General features: G+C 41.5%; 1 protein-coding gene across 8 annotated transcripts in view; it reads left to right on the forward strand.

Annotated features, from left to right (window-relative positions):
- OSBPL5 (oxysterol binding protein like 5) overlaps positions 1 to 19,546 on the forward strand; it is a 177,017-nt gene that overhangs the window by 136,704 nt on the left and 20,767 nt on the right. For all 8 annotated transcript variants that reach the window (XM_057412772.1, XM_057412771.1, XM_057412778.1 and 5 more), the window contains 3 exons: positions 1,635 to 1,719; positions 10,789 to 10,960; positions 16,138 to 16,357. In XM_057412772.1, coding sequence (XP_057268755.1) covers positions 1,635 to 1,719; positions 10,789 to 10,960; positions 16,138 to 16,357 — 477 coding nt within the window. The remainder of the gene's footprint in view (positions 1 to 1,634; positions 1,720 to 10,788; positions 10,961 to 16,137; positions 16,358 to 19,546) is intronic.

A 19,546-nucleotide genomic window follows, 5' to 3' on the forward strand; every position in this document is an offset into this window, starting at 1 on the left:
AAACGTAAAACCAGGAATGATCTGAAGATAATCCTTTCCTGGCTCTACTGTCTACAGGCTGCAGCTGAGCTCTGACTCCTAGTATAGTGAGGATAACATTCACTTTTGGTGAGATAGTCATTGTCTGGGAGGTCTTAGACTCTGGTCAACAGGCATGATGCTCAAAGGCTGTGAGACAGAAATCTTCATTATCTCTGCAGCGCAGATACAGAACCTCATTTACTCTGTGGAGATATTGACTTTTTGTCATTCTTTTTCTCCTCTTTCTGTGGTAAACAGCTCCCTCTACATATGAGCATGCCTTACTACTGAATATGTTTCCTTAACAGAGTGACCTGGTTGCTCCTTGTGTTCATCCACATACTTAGATATATGTTAAAACCTTCTTACCCCTCCTTCCCTTCTCCCCATTTTTTTTGAATAATGGTTCTCTGGATCTCTACTATTTGGCTGTGGGGTTTTTCCTCCAACAAAGGAAATAACCATCTCTGCACTGGAAACAAAAGTAATGGTGTTATCAAGAATTCTCAAACATCCTGCTCATCTGCAAGCTACTGAAAGGAAAAATGACATCTGGAATGATGCCTGATTGCACTAATGTCACTAGTAATGTCTTAAGCTGCTCTGCTGTTGTTTACTAATCAAATGTCAACTTTGCCAGTCCTGACTATTAAGCCTTTAAACAGTCTTTAATTTTCCTTTCCCCTCTCTCGTGGGAGAGGAGGGAGGAAAAAGAAGTGAGTAACAACAATCCAGTTTTCTCCTGGCAGCAGCAGAACCCTGCAGATGTGAAGACAAGAAGCTAGACTGGAGACTGCTGTCTTCTCATCACTGCATCTTTGTGGAATGCGCTCAGATACATGAGTATCTATATCTCAGATACATGTTGATTGTGGTGGGATGTTTAAAAGACACTAATCTTTTTTACCACAGCCCCTAACTAGGGGCAAAACAAACAAGTAAAGCCTGCTTTTGCTGAAGCCTGAAGTGGCTGTCATCCCAAGCTCCACAGCAGGTTCTCAAAGGATCTGGATGCAGAGGTGAAAGTCTGCAACCCAGCAGCATGTGTCCATGCCAGGAGACCTCTAGTCCTCAGCCAGTGGTTTCTCTCTGTCTCTTCCTTTCCCACAGACAGGTTTGCAGGATGGAGTTTCCCTGTTGTTTCCTTCCAGAAAAGCTGCCATTGCCTTGCTGCTAGAGGCACTCGCAGCTCAAGTTGTGGGCTCTCGCCACTTTTGTGGTGACACATAAAAGGTGTTTCATTGCTATTTTGTCAGGCTGCAGACAGACCTGGCGAGCACCACATGGAACAGTCCATTCTGGTATTGCACAAAGATGGCTAATAGCAAATACTTAATTGTTTTTGTCAGAAATGAGATTCCTTCCTGAGGATCTGAATAAACAGAGTAGGTTTTGGGCTGTCATAGGTTAGACCAAGCTCCATTTACATCACAGCTCATTACTGTTTTGGAGCTACAGCAGCAATATTGTGATTGTTAATGAATCTCTCCAAATTGCTCCTTCCTTCTTCCCTGTCACACACATACATACTCTGCCCAGGAAGGGTAGAAAGACGTTGAATAGTCCATTACATCTTCTGTGCCTTACATCTTTTTGTCTGTGTGCATTTCCAGGGCCCAAAGGGAGAAAACGTTGGTTCAATCACTCAGCCTCTTCCCAGCAGCTACTTGATTTTCAGAGCAGCCTCTGAATCAGATGGTAAGTTTTTTGTCTTCATTTGCTTTCCCCAGATTGCATGCTCTGTGCTAGTTAATAAAATAGGTTTATTTAAAAAAAAAAAGTATGTAAAAGAAAAAAAGGCGGCTCACCCTGCTTGAGGCGATGTTTGTTAGCAGTGGTCAGAATCAGTCAGCAGAATACAGGTGCATTTCATGTTCCTCACTGAACATCAATCTTTCTGGCCATGTGTATGGAAGAAGGACCTAGGCTTGTAGCTGGGGAAAAACACCATGTCAGTATATGCTAAAAGATGAAAGGAGGTGATCACAAAACTGGGACGAGAGGGGAGCTTAACTATTTCCTCAGATCAGCAGAGACTTTAGTGGGTTATCTGCCTATGTCTTACACTAGGCAGGGATCTGTTGGAGGAAAATGACATAGTAATATTGAAGAGCTGTTGATAGAAGTCTCTCAACCACCAGAATTTTCTTGTATACTTGCTGTACTGTGGTTTACAGTACAACATGCCTAGATGCTGGTGACTCCACATGTAAAATGCCATTCTTGGAATTCACAGAATTGTAAAAGATACATTTAGGTCAATATGTAACAGGCATGCCAGCTTGCTGTGTGAAAATCTCTATAAATGGCTTTAGTGGATCTAAATGATCAGTGATTTATAAGTAGATAAGATTAAAAACATGTTTTCATTCCATTTGACCTTCAGACTATTGTAATTTTTTTGTGTTTGGTTTGTTTTTTTTTTTTTCCCTAGCAAATTAACCCAGGCTGTTTGTTTTATGGATGTTTTTCACCTACCCCACCACAGGTGCTCAGGTAGCTCATGCCATGAGTTCCTTTGGGTAGCATCTGGAGCAACTCTAAGGACACAAGGATTTTTCATGGAGCACAGAGAGCTTTGAAATCAGTGTCATTCTGGTCTAGTGATTAAGTTTTACATTTTCCTAAAGGCTGGAAATGGCACAAAGCTGCTAAACTCCAGGCATTTCAAACCTTGGTTATACGGACAGCCCACAGAACAGACATACAAGCAGTCCCACAGAGTTCTCAGGCAACCAGATAACTTCAACAACTGTCTGTCAATTCAGATTATATAAATTATTATTTCCTTAGAGATCCATGTAACTTGTCTTTCCATTAACTTAATTAGAAAATGTGCAAAGGGACCAATGTGGTCACTGTATGTGTTCAAGACGCATTGCTGTCTCACAAAGCACTTTTTTTTCCCTGGCATTTCAGCTATATTCTAAATGAAAACTTTCATTCTGGTGGAAACTTAATGATTAAATCTTAAAGCCAGCCTGACAAAGAGACCTGTGGCTGAGCCTCTACTCTCTCTTTTTTTGATAATTGCCATAAGCCAGTTACATGAAGTAGAATAACTTTAGATTTGTTCGAACTAATCATACACATAAAGGCTCCCAAGCTTGCAATATCTCCCAGGAGATCATCAGAGGTAAAACTTTTCTAGCTGTGATCTCTCTGCATGGATCATAGACCACATACTGAAAAAAACACAAAATGGACCATACCTGGCACATATGAATTTTCAATATTTAAATAAAGCTTTCTGCCCAGTGAAATATCAGAGGAGCTTAAAATAGTGAATTACTGGAACATATTTTTAAAGCCAAGACATTAGCCATGATCCTTGGGAAGCATGCAGAGGCCAGGCATATCAAAGAAGTGTTACTTTAAGATTTAGCATGATTTTCCTTGAATTTTCTGCTTCTCCACAGTAAGGTCATAAGGTTAGATGGAAAGCTAAGGTGAAGGAGGAAAAACTGAGATACCTCTCAATCAAATATTGTAAACAGGTACACAGAAAATAACTAGGGCCTTTGGTTAAGGATGAAATAATACACGCTCTTGAACAACACTAGCAATGCCCTAGAGCCACCTTCATAGGTTTGGGGCACCCGCATTATGTCTGCTAGATCCTGAGAAGTCTGAGGATGTGACCATGACAGCTGATGTAAAGCACTGTGATCTGTCCATTTAGCAATGGACTTCACAAAAGAAAATAACATAGTACTGCACCAGAAATACTAGCATGAAAAATGGTGTAATGTTCGGCTGAATAAGAGTATTTGACTTCACAGCTGAGGTCAGTGAGAAGTGGCTGTACCTTGTGCAGGAAGGAAAGGATGTGAATCCACAGATAAGGGGGAAGAAGAGCTCATACACTAAGGCTAGCCTCCCTCCCAAACACAAGAGCAGCCCTGGCATTGTGACTATGGTGTGCTCCTTTTGTTTGTTAGTTAGCTTTCATGGGGGCAGTTTAGGGGTATCAGCTCCACTGAGCAGTGTAGACCTGCTGACAAATAGCCAAACACATGGGTGTCACACTCTGAGATGAGTGACTTGGAATAGTACTAACATCAGTAGATGGTGTAAAACATACGCAGACGAGGACACAATAGAAACTCTTACGTTTAAAGAAATCTATATAAACTGCAGCAAATTAAAGCTTGTACTTTGCAATTAATACGAGTTGATTTTAAACCCATGAGACACTACTGGAATGGTTGTAGACTGTTACGTAGCTCTACCTGCTGTAAAGAGGCATCTCCAAAAGGGTGTAGCTGAGATTGTTTCATTTCTTTAATGCACTGGACAAGCATAGAGGATGCAGTTATGGTCAAGAGAGGTGGGAGGTTAAGGTAAAATGAATTAAGCTAGCAACTTGGGGCAGGTGGAATCTGTTCCCTTGCATAATGTTAGCATATATTTGTCGTATGTTCCCATCTCCTCTGTAGATGCAATATTGTGTGAGTCTGCAGCATCTTTGAGGAGGTGTACTGACCATGTTCTTCTAAATGCAGTCTCCCATGCTAGTAGTGGAAAATGAACCATGAAGCATTTGGCAAATTTAACAGTAATTCATGGAGGCCTCTGACTTGCTGGAGAATATTGAATTGCAGCATATATTACATGTACAGTTCTGCTATCCAGGCAACTATATCATGATCAGCAGCTACATGGCCTACTTTTTCTCTCAGCACTTCAGAATCCCTTTTTTCCCCTCTGCTGTACCATCTGTGACAGACTGTTGGTAGAATTTAAGGTCCTGACTTCTGGACAGCCTGCAGAACCACTGCCAAGCTACAGTAGGTCTCACATGCACAGACCACAGCAACAGTCTGCTTTGTGATATTTCAAAGACAGCTGGCAGGTCATGTCAGCCTATGGGGCTCAACCTGAACAAACAGAAGGTCTTTCTTTCTTACCAGTTTCAGAAAAGAAAATTGCTTTTTCCAAACCAGTGACTGTGTATGCATTTCAGATTTATGCTGATGAGTGGCTTAGAATTAGTAGTTTAAACCTGTCCCAAGCTCCTTGCCCAAACCTTTCTGGGGCTGCCTTTGATATTTCCAAACCAGTGCCCCAGACCTCCTAAGCATTTTGAGTTACATGCTTAAATCTCATAGTGCAGATCTCCACCTTGCCACCAAAGAGACTACTAAGGGAATTCAAAGTGGCAGATTACAAGGTTTAAAGGCTTAGCAGTGGAATCATAAGGTACACTTGCATTTTGTTCATTATGTCTATCCTCTCCTTCAGATATGTTTTGTGTAGTCTCCATTGCTTAATGTGGATGGAATTGTGTGGAAATCCTGATGGTCTGGCTTATAGTGTTGTTTCTTTGCTAGGCATCTGGCTTTTCCCCAGAATCGATGCTTTGATCTCAGGAGGAAATTAGATTATTGAAATAAGGGTCACACACAGAAGCAGTGAAGCAGGAGAAACACTGCAATTTGAAACCAAGTTCACAATGAAATATATCACTGGCTCCTGGCAGTGCTGGAAAAAAGTTACCTTCTTAGCTTTGTGTGCTCTTCATAAAAAGTTACCTTCTTAGCTTTGTGTGCTCTTCATATTCCTTAGACCTTTCACAGCAGTTTAAAATCCAGGCATTTACAACCAGACTTCATTTAGCTTGGTGCATAAATTGCACCTGCAGCTAATTTAGAGATTGCATCCTTGCATCCTGACAGCCAAAGTGCAAGAAATTGTGCACACAGGCACTCAAGTGGTACAGCAAAAGAAGCAGGCAGCTCAATACCATGACCTTAATGTTCACTGACTGAACCAAATCAGGCTCTCCCTCATCATTCATGATTTGTGTGCACTTGAGCAAGAATTCGTCCTTTCCAGGTGGCAGTCTACTTCAGGATGATTTTTAAAAGCATCTGTCTTGCTAAATGTGAGGCACAAGGACAAAAACTGTGTGACTTAAATAACTCAAGAAGATTAATATTTCCTTAGTGATGCCTCTCTGGAGGGATGTATGGTCAGTAGATGTGAGGCTTTTGAAGTCTTAATTGGCAAGACATTCATCCCAGCCATTCTATGTCTACAGGAATGCAGTGGAAAAAAGGTATAGTCTCAGACAGAGATTTCTGTGTGCAACAGTGTGATTCCATCTCGAGCAGGTTTTTGTTATTGGTGATTGCTGAGAGAACATTGGCTGGCTCCTCTGTGATCAGCTGTTGCAAAATGTGGCAGATAGACTTGTTATGTCAAATTATGAGTTGTTCTAGGTGAATAATGGTGACCGTAAAGAATTTCAGAGCGGAATAGCTTAGTGTTTTCAATACTGCCTGTTTTGCTGGGTTTTTTTTTCTGTGGGATATTGTGGTAATTTTAGATCTGCTTGAAGACTAGGACAGACTCTAGTTACTCATTGAACTGAACTAGGTTAGCAGCATAAAGCAACCTAAGGTTGTTTTGGGGTTTTCCTTCTGCAAGGGGAAGAAGAAACGTTTTTTTGTCACCTGGTTTTAGTAGTTCCTTTTGTCTGCGAAAAAAAAAAAAAAGCAGCTGGTGTGAGCGCATGGGATTTTTTGCACTGAGCACCACTGCATGATGTGTAGATGCATTCCTCTGACATCTGACTTTCCCAGAACATCTGTGATCAACATCTGCTAAAGTGATGTAGGGAATGAATATTGAAACCAATGATCAGTGCATGGAGAGAGGCTGCTACAAAAGAGAGCAGGAAGCCAAGCTAGTCCTGGCACTCTGGTAGGACATCCACTTTTGGCACTTTAGGAACAGCCTTGTCAAAGAGTCATTCTATCCCCATTGTTGCTGGAGGGAGGCAAAGGTGGCTGGACAAGCCACCACCTGACCAGTTCAAGTACCAAAAGATGAGTGATGTGAAATGTCCTTCTTGTGCCGGCCACCAGTGTGAGTGATGCAGCTGGACTTGACTGTAGACATCAGAGCTGGGCATCTTCTCTGGGTAGGGTGTCATTTCTCCTCATTATTCTCCTCACTGAGAACTCTGTTAGCTTGGATGAAAGATTTCTGTTGCAGAGTTTTGTAAACCGTTCTGTGTGGCTTGTGAGAGATGTGGGAGCATTATGCTTAGATGGACTATTTTACTCTCTCCCTTTCCACTCTGTAGCCCAGGTAAGAGCCAGAGCTTACTCTGTGGGCTGCCACTTGAGATTCAGTGACAAAATTCAATTAAGAAAGAGTCAAGCTCAGAAATAATATCTGAAAGTTCAAAGCTCCCAGGCAGAAGAAGGTAATGCAGGTGGTTTTGAGACAACATGATCTTTGCAGAAATTGTCCAAAAGTAGTCACTACAGTAGAGAGAGTAATACATCGTTGGGTATAAAAGCTTAAAAGCCTATGGGGAGATTCTGCCACAGGCTGACAAAATGCTCTTGGGTTTTCCTTCAGAATTTAAATATATGTTTGTTTTAAGCCACAATTTGTGGAAAATTGTAGCTGATAGGTTGCAGTGTTTTACATTGCGGCTTTAAATACCTCAGATCTTCTAAAAGAATACCATTGTACCTCCTTCACAGCTTTTTTGCTTTGTGTACATGCATCATATTGGGCTGCCATTCCTCTCTGAAGGAACCCACGTTTTGCATCTTTCTCTGATCCAGTTACCTGGCATATAAAAAAAAACTTACTTGAGTCAACCACTCAAAATTAGGAAATGTGAGAATTTAGGTAATCAAGAAGCCTTCATGCAGACTACCGTGACTATAGATGACAGCCTTTAATTACGCGACCACATACTTTTTTCCTCTTCTCCAGTTCCTGCAGAAGTGAGTAGACTTGTCAGGTAAGCAATTAAGTAATCCAAATGCTAGGAATTTTGTATAATTTTCATAATAAAGAAGAATATGACTCAATAGCAAAATCATTCAAATACAAAAACATTTCATGTAGGCCTTTAGCAAAAAAACAGGTTTACCTGTGTGCGATCCCTGAAATTAAGAGGGTATAATTTACAGTGCTATGCTGCAATTAACTCACTGTTGACTTGCCGAGAATGTAACGTTTTCATTTGCAGAGGAAATCCAGTATTTCACGTCTGATTTTGTGGCACGTATTTATTTGGATTCACAGCGCCACCTAATGGCTGAAGGCTCATTTCTTAGCTTGGGGATGCAGTGTATCCCTTGAGTTCAATTTCTGTTAGAAATTAAAACAAAGGCATACGTTGGTGCCATTTCTATGTTCTGTGGGACACAAGTAATGCTGCCTGCTAATGCACAGCGAGTTCCTCTAAATCTTTGTGTCTCTGCCTTAGAATATTAGAATGCATATTTTTTTTTACTTATCTATTTATGCTTTCTGAATAAGGTTTCAAATAATACTCAATTTACTCATAACCCCTTCCAGGGAATTATATGAAGAGATGAAAAACCTAGATAGGCTATTTAGAAATTTCCTCTGGTAATGTGGACCACAAAGTTTTGACCAAGCCTGTAAGCTCCTGTTAAAACCAGTGAATACATGTGGCAGGGGATGTGGGGGATTAAGATTGCTGCCTGTGGTATAGTGGCCAGCATGGCCTGCTCTGCCTGCAGCCCCAGCGAGGTGTGGGCTGCAGAGCACAGTGAGGGGGATGGCTGAGGAGACTTTGGGTTCATTCTTGCTGTCCTTGTTAGAAAGTGTAACCATAGCCAGTGCGTTGTTGCAACTGTCATAAGATAATGTCTGTATGGGAGTGCTGCAGGGCACTGAGGAGCTGACCTCTGTTACTGCTCCAGGGTGCTCATGCTGATACAAATCAAGCTAGCTATCAAAGCACCTGATTTCATAAGCCCATTGAATATAAAATGACATATGAAGCATTTCCAAATGTTAAATCTTACAGTCCTCACTCTTCACAACAGGAAAAGCAAAGGTAAAGAGAGGGGAAATTCAAACGAGGTGAGCCTAAGCAAAAGTGTGCTCCCTTGTACAGAATAGCCTAAAACAGGTTTTCATCTTGGTGGGTTTGGGAGGGAGGGGATATGGAGGAAGAAGTGGATGTGTGCTCAGTGCAGCCATTAACTCTAATGAGTTATCCATGCAAACCCTATACATGGTGAGAAGAGAATAAATCTGTGTGTAAAGCCTTAATGCAAGGATATTTTTAAAATACAATAGTGTGAAATCAATTCCAACAGCCTTCAAACTTCCTAATCTTTTATTAACCATTGTTTGTGATTTTGTTATTAAATCATAAGCTGACGCTGAAGGAATTTATGAGATGAAACTGGAATAAATGACTGGGCTCTGTGGTGTTTGTGGCTCAGTGTTCAAGTGCAGCTCTTCAAAGCTTTTACTGTTGTAGCTTTGTATCAAAGCAATCACTGAAAGCTACTCACATTTATAATTATTTCTTTATATACCTATGCTCTGGATTTTTTTAAACTCTTGTTGATCTTCTTATAGACCCAAATTTTGTTCATATCGATGTTGATGGGAATTTATGAGATTTATGCATATGCTTGATGCTAAGTGTGTGATAGAACTGAATGTAATGGAAGCATTTCCCAAACAGGACCTAGGAATGAGTGTGGTCCAGGGAAATCCTGTTTGTAGCACTTTCATTGAGCAAAATCCTTTTGTTTTCTTCACTGTCTCTCAAGCACACTTCCAATTATTGTAAAATATATTCTGAGTAGTGTAATGAAAATCTGTTTTATGTGCTTGAAATTGGAGGGTAACTTCCATGGTACATCAATTCTTGAATGTTCAGCCAATTTACAAGTGTCCTGCCCTCATTAATGACTGCACTACAGAAGCAGGCTATTCTCAGGTGCTTCCAAGAATACAGGGACTCCAGCATTGTGGTAGATATGCTTTAACACTGACACTCAGCTTTGTAGTCATGTATGGGTCATTTTTAGAGGAGCCAAGGGTCAGTTTGGATTCCTGTGCTTTTTCATTTGCTGCCTACCTCTGAGACCTATGCAGGCCTTAAGAAAATCCAGTGAGGCTGTGCATAGAACTACGGTTTGTCTTGTCTCCATGCCATGTTTATAATTTCTGGTGTTTGCAAAGGAGACCCTCCAGGTAATGATTTTTTGTGACAAAATAAGAAAAACTGATGCTCCACACAGATTACATAATGCACTGGGCAGGGAGAAGGAGGGAAGAAAAGCAAGAAAAATTCAGAGAAAAAGGAAAAGTAAACGGCCTGACAAGCAGCTCCCTCTAATATTGATCGCTCTGGCAAGTACTGATCATCGTCGTTCTTGTTCTGTGTTTGTTATTGCAGCACTACACCCTGCGTGGGACCTCCAGGCTGGCTTGTAGTTCAATAATCCCACACCAAGCAGGGGCCTCTCCTGTGCAGCGCAGTGCCTGGGTATCTCCCTGCCATTGGGTTGTGTGTGTGACAGTGATGCCAAAAACTGAATGTGGTTTTGGGAGGCATTACTTGCACACATGAGCTGCTAGGTGGTTTCAAAGCACCATACCTGTACACATTTCCTGCATCTCTGTCAAAATCAGAAAGAGGCAAAAGGGGATGTGAACAGGTTGTGGGAGAACAAAAGAAGAGATGCTATTAGGGAAGGGGAATTTGGGATGAGCATCCCACTGTATTACCAATACAGATGTGTCATTTGTGCAGCCACAGGTGTAAACCACACCATTTGGTGTAAACCACACCATTGCTGGCAAGATAATTTAGGGATTATATATATGAAAAACAGGTTATTGTGCACAGTGACTTCCTGGATTACAGTGAGCTTTTCTCCCAGGCAAGAAGCTTTTGAGAAACAGTGTATGAATTGTCTTATTTACTCTCCTGTGCTTAAATATTTCCTTTCGTTTTCACAGGCAGATGCTGGCTGGATGCTTTGGAACTTGCCCTGCGTTGCTCCAGCCTCTTCCGGCTCAGTGCCTCCAAGCAGGGAAAGGACGGAGAAATGAACTGCTCGAGTGATTCTGCCCATGTGGTGCTCAACCACCTCTTGCACACAAGCACTATCTCAGACCAGGAGTTCTTCCAGTAAGATGGGGCTATCCCTTCTTAATGCACAGAGAGGTTTTGCATGGCTTATGCTTGGGGATTCCTTTAACTTCAGTATTGTACTGCCAGAGTCCACTATGGCAACCTGTTTGAAAAAGCAGCCTGTATGTTCATCTCCTGCATCCACCACTAATATATGTGTTTGGTCATGAGTTTTGTTGTCACCTAATTCTCGAGCACATAAACTGGAAGGAACCTCAGTTGTGTTCTTGTGTGTATAAGCAATTTTATTCTGTCCCCTGCTTGGGCCAAAATGCTGTCTGGAAATGCTGGCTTGCCTAAGTAAAGACTGGAGAATCTAACTACTGGAATAGGCCTGTAGTTATACAGGCATAATCACTAGCAATGTCTGTCTGTTGGCTAGCACATATGGCTGTGAATCTGATCTATTTTTTCAATAATGTGCTCTCTTTTCTAATAATACTGTGTAATGGTCAGCAGAGTGCACACACTGCATCCTTAGTTTTATAATTACTTTCTCTTTCTGCAGGAATTTTGAATGGTTTCAAATTTCTTCCTTGATGCATCAGATAAAGTTTTACATGAGGGAAAAAGCCCCCACAGCCTTCTTTGTATTCATGTTCCTAGCATTACTGCAGCATTTTGGAAAAACTCTCATCAAAGCTCTGTAAGCATTAAAAAAAAAAAAAAAACAAAAGAGAGGCCTTATGCGTTTCTTATAGCTAAATGCGCAACTTAAAAAATCCTCTGGTACACTTGGCCTTGGAGTGGGAACTGGGAGATGTGTCTATTCCTAGCTCTGCTCATAGGAATTTGACTTTTAGAACTCACAGCAGTGCACCATTGCTTACACAGTTTTTAGGATAGGAATTCTTGCAGTCTGCAAAGACGATCCTTGCACAGAGGGACTTCACCTTCAAGTGATTTTCTTAGGCTCTGTTACAACAGCAGTGATCTGAGTCCTCTTCAGAGTGTTGAGGTCTCTCTGGTAACATGGGACCAAAGTGATGGCAGCATTTTGGTCTGCCCTTTGATCTCAGAGGCTCTGGTATTCCCAGCATGTGTTTTCCATTCCTGCTGTTTGGTTTTCTAGCTACAGATTGAAGAGCTTTAATGAAGAGCAATGGGAGAAGAGAAGGAAATCTGACGTTTTACCAGGGCATGGGCCCTACTACTTGTGCAAATACTTCTATTGTTCTTGGGCTTCTTCCATAATACTTTACTTTCTAATTTCTTCCTGCTTAAGAGAGAGTCTCTTAGGACTGTGCTCACTGTGATACTGAATCTAGGAATGCAGTGGACTTGTTTTTCAGCTAATTGATGTGTGTACAGAAGTCCAATACTAAAATTAGAATGGAGCCTGTGGCATGGAGAACATTCAGGCAGACCCATGGCTACTGTGAGGAACTGCAGAAGATAGAGTTAAAACTGTGTTAAAGTATTTATTCAAAATATGATGTGTAAATGACACTTAAACAATCCCTCTTTTTCACCTCTTAGTTGTTCAACATTAAAGCCTTCTTGAATTATGGGGCTCAACAGGAGCACACGTGGCAGAGTTTTCAGGAGAACAGAATGCCCAATTGAAGCCAGACTTTTCTGACAGGCTCAGATTTTAGCTGAGTCTGGCTCAAGCTGGGTGTTCAGCATCTGATTGTTTGGACAATATACACTCTCCTTTCTGTGTCTTACCACTGGTTTTAATGTGTACCCAGACTTTCCCCAGGGCTTAAAGACCAGGGGAGTTTGATGGCTGTGAAATAGGGTGACAAAGTGCTGTCATCCTGATAGAATGAAGAACATTTAAACAAGGGAAAATGCAAACCCAAAACTGTACAAATGCTGAGCAAGGCATTTTTGAATTGCCACTGACAGTGGCTTTCTCATAGGGATTCAATAATTCTAATTAAATGCCTTCCCTACAAGGAATCTTACCAATTAAATTGGCATGCTGTTGTTAGGGGCCAGTTAATTACATTTAACTCTATCTTCAAATTAGCCAAACTACTCTGTCAAGAAAAGAAAAAGAAAGGGGAGATGATGTGTATTATAGGGAGAACAAAACCCAAGGGAGTTGGCTAAGTCAAATCTTCCATTGAGCCAAAGTTGCATTTGTCTGCTGGCTGTTTTGCTCTTTTCCTGCTGGGAAAGAAGTCAAGATTATGCAGTGATTTTAAAATCCATGTCTTTGGTAGCATATAAAATGAGAGGGAGGGAACTGTATGAGTGAATCAAAAACTAAAGTACTGTGTAAATCTGTCATTTTAGACAAGAGGCCTTTAGGACACCAAGCACTCTTCAATATGAAATCGTATTTCTTGTGGCTTGCATATCTTTTCTCCAGCAACACCAGGAACCTTGTTGGTTAACTTGTTTGACAAGAGCCAAATAGTTTTTTTTGCTTTGTGCAGAAGAGCCGTATGAAGGCCAAAGAAGTCCTGATCACTGACTGAAGTTTCCAGGAATGCTGCTAGAGAATAAAGCACTGGTATAAGACAGCTCCAATATGCTGAAACAGTAAATTAGCCATGAAAAATGCCAAGTTATTCATGTTCATAGTGGAAATCCAGTGCTGACTTTTAGCATAGTCATTCCATCCCAGCTTTTAAAGCCTGGTCCAAAGCCCATTGGAAGCCCCCAGGAAGTATTTACATTGATTTTAGTTCAAGCTCATGGTGTGGCTTTTGTTTTTAGCATATCATACTTATTCAGTGATGATCCTGTTTGGAGGATTATAAGAGCCTGGCTCCACTTCAACATCTCAGATTTGTTCCTCAGAATGAGGAACATCTGTTTTCCTTTTGGTTCCCTAGAGTGGCACCTTGGCTCTGGATGTGTTATGCCTTGCTTTGTTTGTTGCTAGTAGGTACTCAGTGCACAGTTGAGTGGGTTTTCATGTTAATTTAATTCCCTCTTGAACTAAATCTGAAATCCTTAAAAAAAAAAAAAAATGGAGGGAGCAGAAGAAACTAAGAAAGAGCTATTTGCTTCACTGAAACTTCAGATATTTCCCAAAGGTGAGGGAAGTGACACTGAAGAACACTTGCTTTTCTTACAAATGTGAAATAGAAACAAGTGCTACTTCTCAGACATGAACCATAAGCTTTGTAATGAACTGCTCTTTCAAGCATTTTTACCCCATGGAGAAAACTTTCACTAGGTCAGGGAGCATAGAAATCACAAACACTCCTATTTAGCTGATCACTGAAAAATTAAGAAATAAATTAGCTATTTAAATGATCAGCAACTAGTAACTTCCTGAACCTACCATCCAGGAAGTATCTGTGCTGAGGAATCATGGGATGATCTCTCTAAATAGCTCTCTCCTCACCTTTTTTCTCCTTTATTATATCAATTTCATGCATGTATTATCATCTGTGCTTCCAGTGTATTTGATTATCAGACATTGTACTTGCTGGTTGCTAAAAGGTAGCATCCTGGTACTAGAACAATGAAGACACATAGCTTCTGGTAGCAAATTATTAGTGCTAGAGTATAGCAGTCATTAATGGTCTGATTTATGATCTTAGTTCTGTCTTGCAGTAAAACTCTAAAAAAACCCCTGTAGTTTATATATACATGCACATAGACATTTATGCATACATACGCATATGTATGCACAAATTGAGTTAAAAGAAAGGTTTTCTAAAGCCACAGCAAGCTGTAGACAACGCTTTCAGAAGAACTCTAGAAACTGAGTTTCTCCAGAAACTGAACTGTGACTGTCACAGTGTGGCTTGCTTGGCATGTTAAAAATCATGAGCTTATTTCAGTGCATAGTTGGAAGTTGAGATCTTCTGAAAAGCTGGTGCCAGGTTTGTGTTCTGACTCATCTGATGTTTTTTTTAAATCTGGCTGTAACTAGCAATGCCTAACTACAATTAAGATAAATAAATAAATAAAATGGGGGGGGGGGGAACAACACGAGACCGACAAGGTCAAAATTGAAACATGCCCAAAATGGCCTGAGAAAAGGCCCATCATGGAGAGGATTCAAGCTTGACAGAACATTCCCATGTACCGAGAACAGAAATCCTGCTTTGAGGAGGAAATGGACTACAGGAAGTAGTAACACTCTTCAAGATCCAGGTTCTGTTTAGATCCTCTGAACTCCTTGCATAGCTGGAAATCTTTTCTTAATTGCTCTATCCAAGAGCAATTTTGCATGAGGACTTGGGTGAGGAATTTTCAGAGAAAGTCCAAGCTGAGAAGGTCAGCACCTGAAAGCTAGGCTAGACCATGAAATAGGTAATGTGTGTGCAAAGACATGTATGAATGGGGAAAACTGAAGCTCATGCTAAATATCACTTGGTAAAACAGGCACTTAGTGAATACTTTTCAGCATCTGACCTCTGGCCCATCTAATCATGTTTGCCATCTGCCATATGAACTGTATCTGTTTTATCAAATGGAGATTCTATAGGCTACTTGAAAGAGAAATTTTGGCTTTCTCCTCATTCTCTAAAGCCTGGATCACTGGGCATGAAGCTTGCTACACCTTCCACACTTTCCCTTGGATGCTGTTATAATCTGGGTATTCTTCTGACGTGTAATAGTCGAGTCCGTGCTTTCAACTCAGGTCCTCCCAACAGCATTATCTAGGGAAAGCAAGTTCCCCAGGTTAGTTCATGTCTATTTCTATGTGAAAATACTTGACTATATTGATTTTTAAATGCCCCTTTTTTAGTGCAGGGCTGACTTAGATCTGTTGAAATAAAGTAGCAATAGTACCGGGAAAAAAAAATATATCCTAAAATGTCATATTTTTCCCATGTGCTGCAATCCACTGATTTGCTTTGGTAAAGGGAAAAGATCTCTCATGATTGACACTTCAGTTCTCTAATTGGTAGTGTACAGCTGTTAGTGTGCTCTCTGTATCTCTTTGGTATGTAGGCTACAATCCAGAGCCAGTGGCAGTTCTGCATAAGAGTCAAGTGGAGCTGGGTGGCACATTTTGTGAGGTGCAGTTTGGAGGGAGGAATTTTGATCAAAAATATCTTGCATGAATATCATTCGCAAACAATATTGCAAATATTGTTTGCAGGATAAAAACCATGCTATTCAGGAAATCAATGTCTTATACTCTCCTGGGAGGCACTCCCTATTTTTAGGGGGTGTTTTTACCTTCTCTAAAAGGCCTTAGTAATCTGGCTTTGTAGATCAAACTGAACCAAACAATGAACTGTGTGTTGCAGTTTGAATGAATCAGCCCTGGAGAACCACCACCATTTGGAAAATGATGCTTTTTCGGACAAGTCTGAGAGAGACAACATAGACGAGTCAGAGAATGAAATGCATGAGAATAATCGGAAGACAAATGAAAGCGAGAGTGATCAGTCAGAAATCCATGGAGAGGTCTCTCTGGGAAGGAAAGGGACGACTTATATTGAACAGATCTATGAAGAATTTGGGGAGGTAAGAATAATTAAAAAAAAAAGTATTTTTATCATTGCCTCTTTCTGTTAAAATGTCTCTGTTCACAGTATTTGAGTATTTGTCATTCAGACTTTTAGGTGCTTGGCAGTTAAGAACCAGCTTCGTGATTTCCAGTGTTTTTACAGATAAAGCAGTGCACAGCTTTCTGCTAAATTATGTTGAATAATCATGTGCTCTAATAATTATTCATTATGAACAGCAGCTCTGCTACTGTGCTTTGGCGTGTTTCCAGCATCAGTGATTGCTTTAACCAGTGATTGCATTAAAGAGCCACACAGCATTGGCACAGTGCTTTGTGGAGCCAGCGGGAGGGAGAATTATTATTCTGGGCATGTGTGCTAGCCAGTCAGGATGCTCAGTCCTTGCATGATATAGAATATGATACGTCCCTTTTCTTTATTATGCATGGAACATCCTTTTTGTGTGTCATAATGGAGCATTTGAGCCGTTTGATTTCTAAATGATAGTTTCTTGTAGGAAAGCCGTTTCTCATGTCATTTAACAGCAGGAGGAGGCATTTCTGTTCCACATAAGAGCCTTTGTTAGCTGAATGCTACTGTGACCTCTGAGGAAGGCAGCAGTACAGAGCTGGGGGGATCCGAGTGTGTTGGGTGAGAATCAGTCTGAACAAGCAGAGGAGGAGCTCTGCTGCAATGCTGGGAGGACTGAGCACTCCCTTGCATATTGCTTTGAACAAGTAAGCTGAAGTCTTGCTGATGCTTCAAAGAAAACCACTTTGCTGGGAAGCTGTTTCTTTTTACGAATCATAGAATCATTTAGGTTGGAAAAGACCCTTAAGATCATTGACTCCAACCATAAACCCAACACTGCCAAGTCCACCACTGGATTGTGTTCCTAAGTGCCATGTCTACACAGCTTTTAAATACCTTCAGGGATGATGATTCAACACTTCCCTGGGCAGCCTGATTTTGTGCCTGACAACCTTTCCATGAAGAAATTTTTCTTAATACCCCATCTAAACCTCTCCTGCCACAACCTGAGTCTGTTTCCTGTCACCCTATTGCTAGGGGGGAGAAGAGAGACTGACACCTGCCTTGCTATATCCTCCTTTCAGGTAGCTGTAGAAAGTGCTATGGTCTCCTGTCAGCCTCTTTTTCTCCAGACTAAACAACCCCAGTTCCCCCAGCTGCTCCTCGTAAGACTTGTTCTCTAGACCCTTTCCTCTTTCAGTGTTTTCCTGAAAGTGTAAAACTAATATTGAGGAAACAAATATGGTTAAATATATCCTAATTACACTCTGTGTTTCACTGAGTGACAAAACATTGAGGTTGATTAAGTGTCCCATGCAGATTATATTACTGCTGTTTGTTTCTCTACAGACTTCTTGTAACAGGACAACCTACATGAGAGACTACAAAAGATTGTCTCTGCCATACCACCTCACAGAGGTGCAGGAAGAGTTGAGTTTTGTCTCCTCCTTCCCACAGCCCAATCACCCCCAAGAACAGCAGTTTGTAGTCTGGAGATGCCAATCCAGGCAGCATATGTTTGCTGCCATTTCAGATGTCATGTGTGAGGTGCAAGCTCCTGCTGCAGAAATTGTGCTTGTAAATGGAACTGTTGCCTACAGAGACAAAAAAACCCAACCAACCAACCAACCAAAATCCTCCTCTTTTGTGTATTTCTCCCATCAAATCCCACCCCAGACACACAGAAAATGGTAACTGGGTCCAAACAGGATTTTGAATATAGCTGAACAACTAACAGCAGCAAAATGAAGGCAAACTTTATTTCTATCAGCTGCTTATTATGAAATGGCCTTTTGCCATGTGACACACTTGTCCCAGAAGCATTGGCAGGGCACAGTGAAACTTTGAATGAGCCTTACTGGCAGCACTGATAGGTGTATGTGGGTGTGTTAGTGAGAGATCTCTGTAGTTTTACATTAAAAAAAATGTGGTACAAACCAAGATGAAAGGACATTTCTTCTGTGCAGTGACACTTTGTGTAGCATAGAATAAGGCTAACCATCATGTGGCTGCTCAGACAGAGGTAACAGCCAGTGTGGTCTTTCAAAAAGAGCTGCCATGTTGCCTTGGCCATTAGGTGTTAGATTTCTGTTGTTGGCCAAGAGATGCGGCTATCATCAGTTCAGACACACACAGAGGAGTGGTTGTTGAGTCTTATGTCACTGTGACAATAACATAAAGAAAAGTAGGTTGTATGCAATGACATAGTTTACTGTCAGCAACGGACAGAGATGTATCAAGGTAAACACATGCCAACTAATAACAACTAATAACTAATAACTGAAGTTGATCTTCAGTTTAAGAGGGTCAATTGTTCTCTTAAACTGAAACTGCTGCCCTTCAGTCTGTCTGCAGCTCAGATTTGACAGGACAAAGAGCACAGATGCAGACTATAGAATCATAGAATCATAGAACAGTTAGGGTTGGAAAAGACCTTAAGATCATCTAGTTCCAACCCCCCTGCCGTGGGCAGAGACACCTTACGCTAAATCATATCACCCGAGGCCTCGTCCAACCTGGTCTTGAACACTGCCAGGGATGGAGCATTCACAACCTCCCTGGGCAACCCATTCCAGTGCCTCACCACCCTAACAGGAAAGAATTTCCTCCTTATACCCAATCTAAACTTCCCCTGTTTAAGTTTTAACCCGTTACCCCTTGTCCTATCACTACAGTCTCTAATGAAGAGTCCATCCCCAGCATCCCTATAGGCCCCCTTCAGATACTGGAAGGCTGCTATGAGGTCTCCACGCAGCCTTCTCTTCTCCAGGCTGAACAGCCCCAACTTTCTCAGCCTGTCTTCATATGGGAGGTGCTCCAGTCCCCTGATCATCCTCGTGGCCCTCCTCTGGACTTGTTCCAACAGTTCCATGTCCTTTTTATGTTGAGGACACCAGAACTGCACACAATACTCCAGGTGAGGTCTCACAAGAGCAGAGTAAAGGGGCAGGATCACCTCCTTCGACCTGCTGGTCATGCTCCTTTTGATGCAGCCCAGGATATGGTTGGCTTTCTGGGCTGCAAGTGCACACTGCTGGCCCACAAGTGCACACTGCTGGCCCATGTTCATTTTCTCATTGACCAACACCCCCAAGTCCTTCTCTGCAGGGCTGCTCTGAATCTCTTCTCTGCCCAACCTGTAGCTGTGCCTGGGATTGCTCCAACCCAGGTGTAGGAC

This window comes from Pezoporus wallicus, unplaced genomic scaffold, assembly GCF_028554395.1.
Source record: "Pezoporus wallicus isolate ANWC-B61680 ecotype Strahan unplaced genomic scaffold, APGP_CSIRO_Pwel_v1 scaffold_6885, whole genome shotgun sequence".
Lineage (NCBI taxonomy): Eukaryota > Metazoa > Chordata > Aves > Psittaciformes > Psittacidae > Pezoporus > Pezoporus wallicus.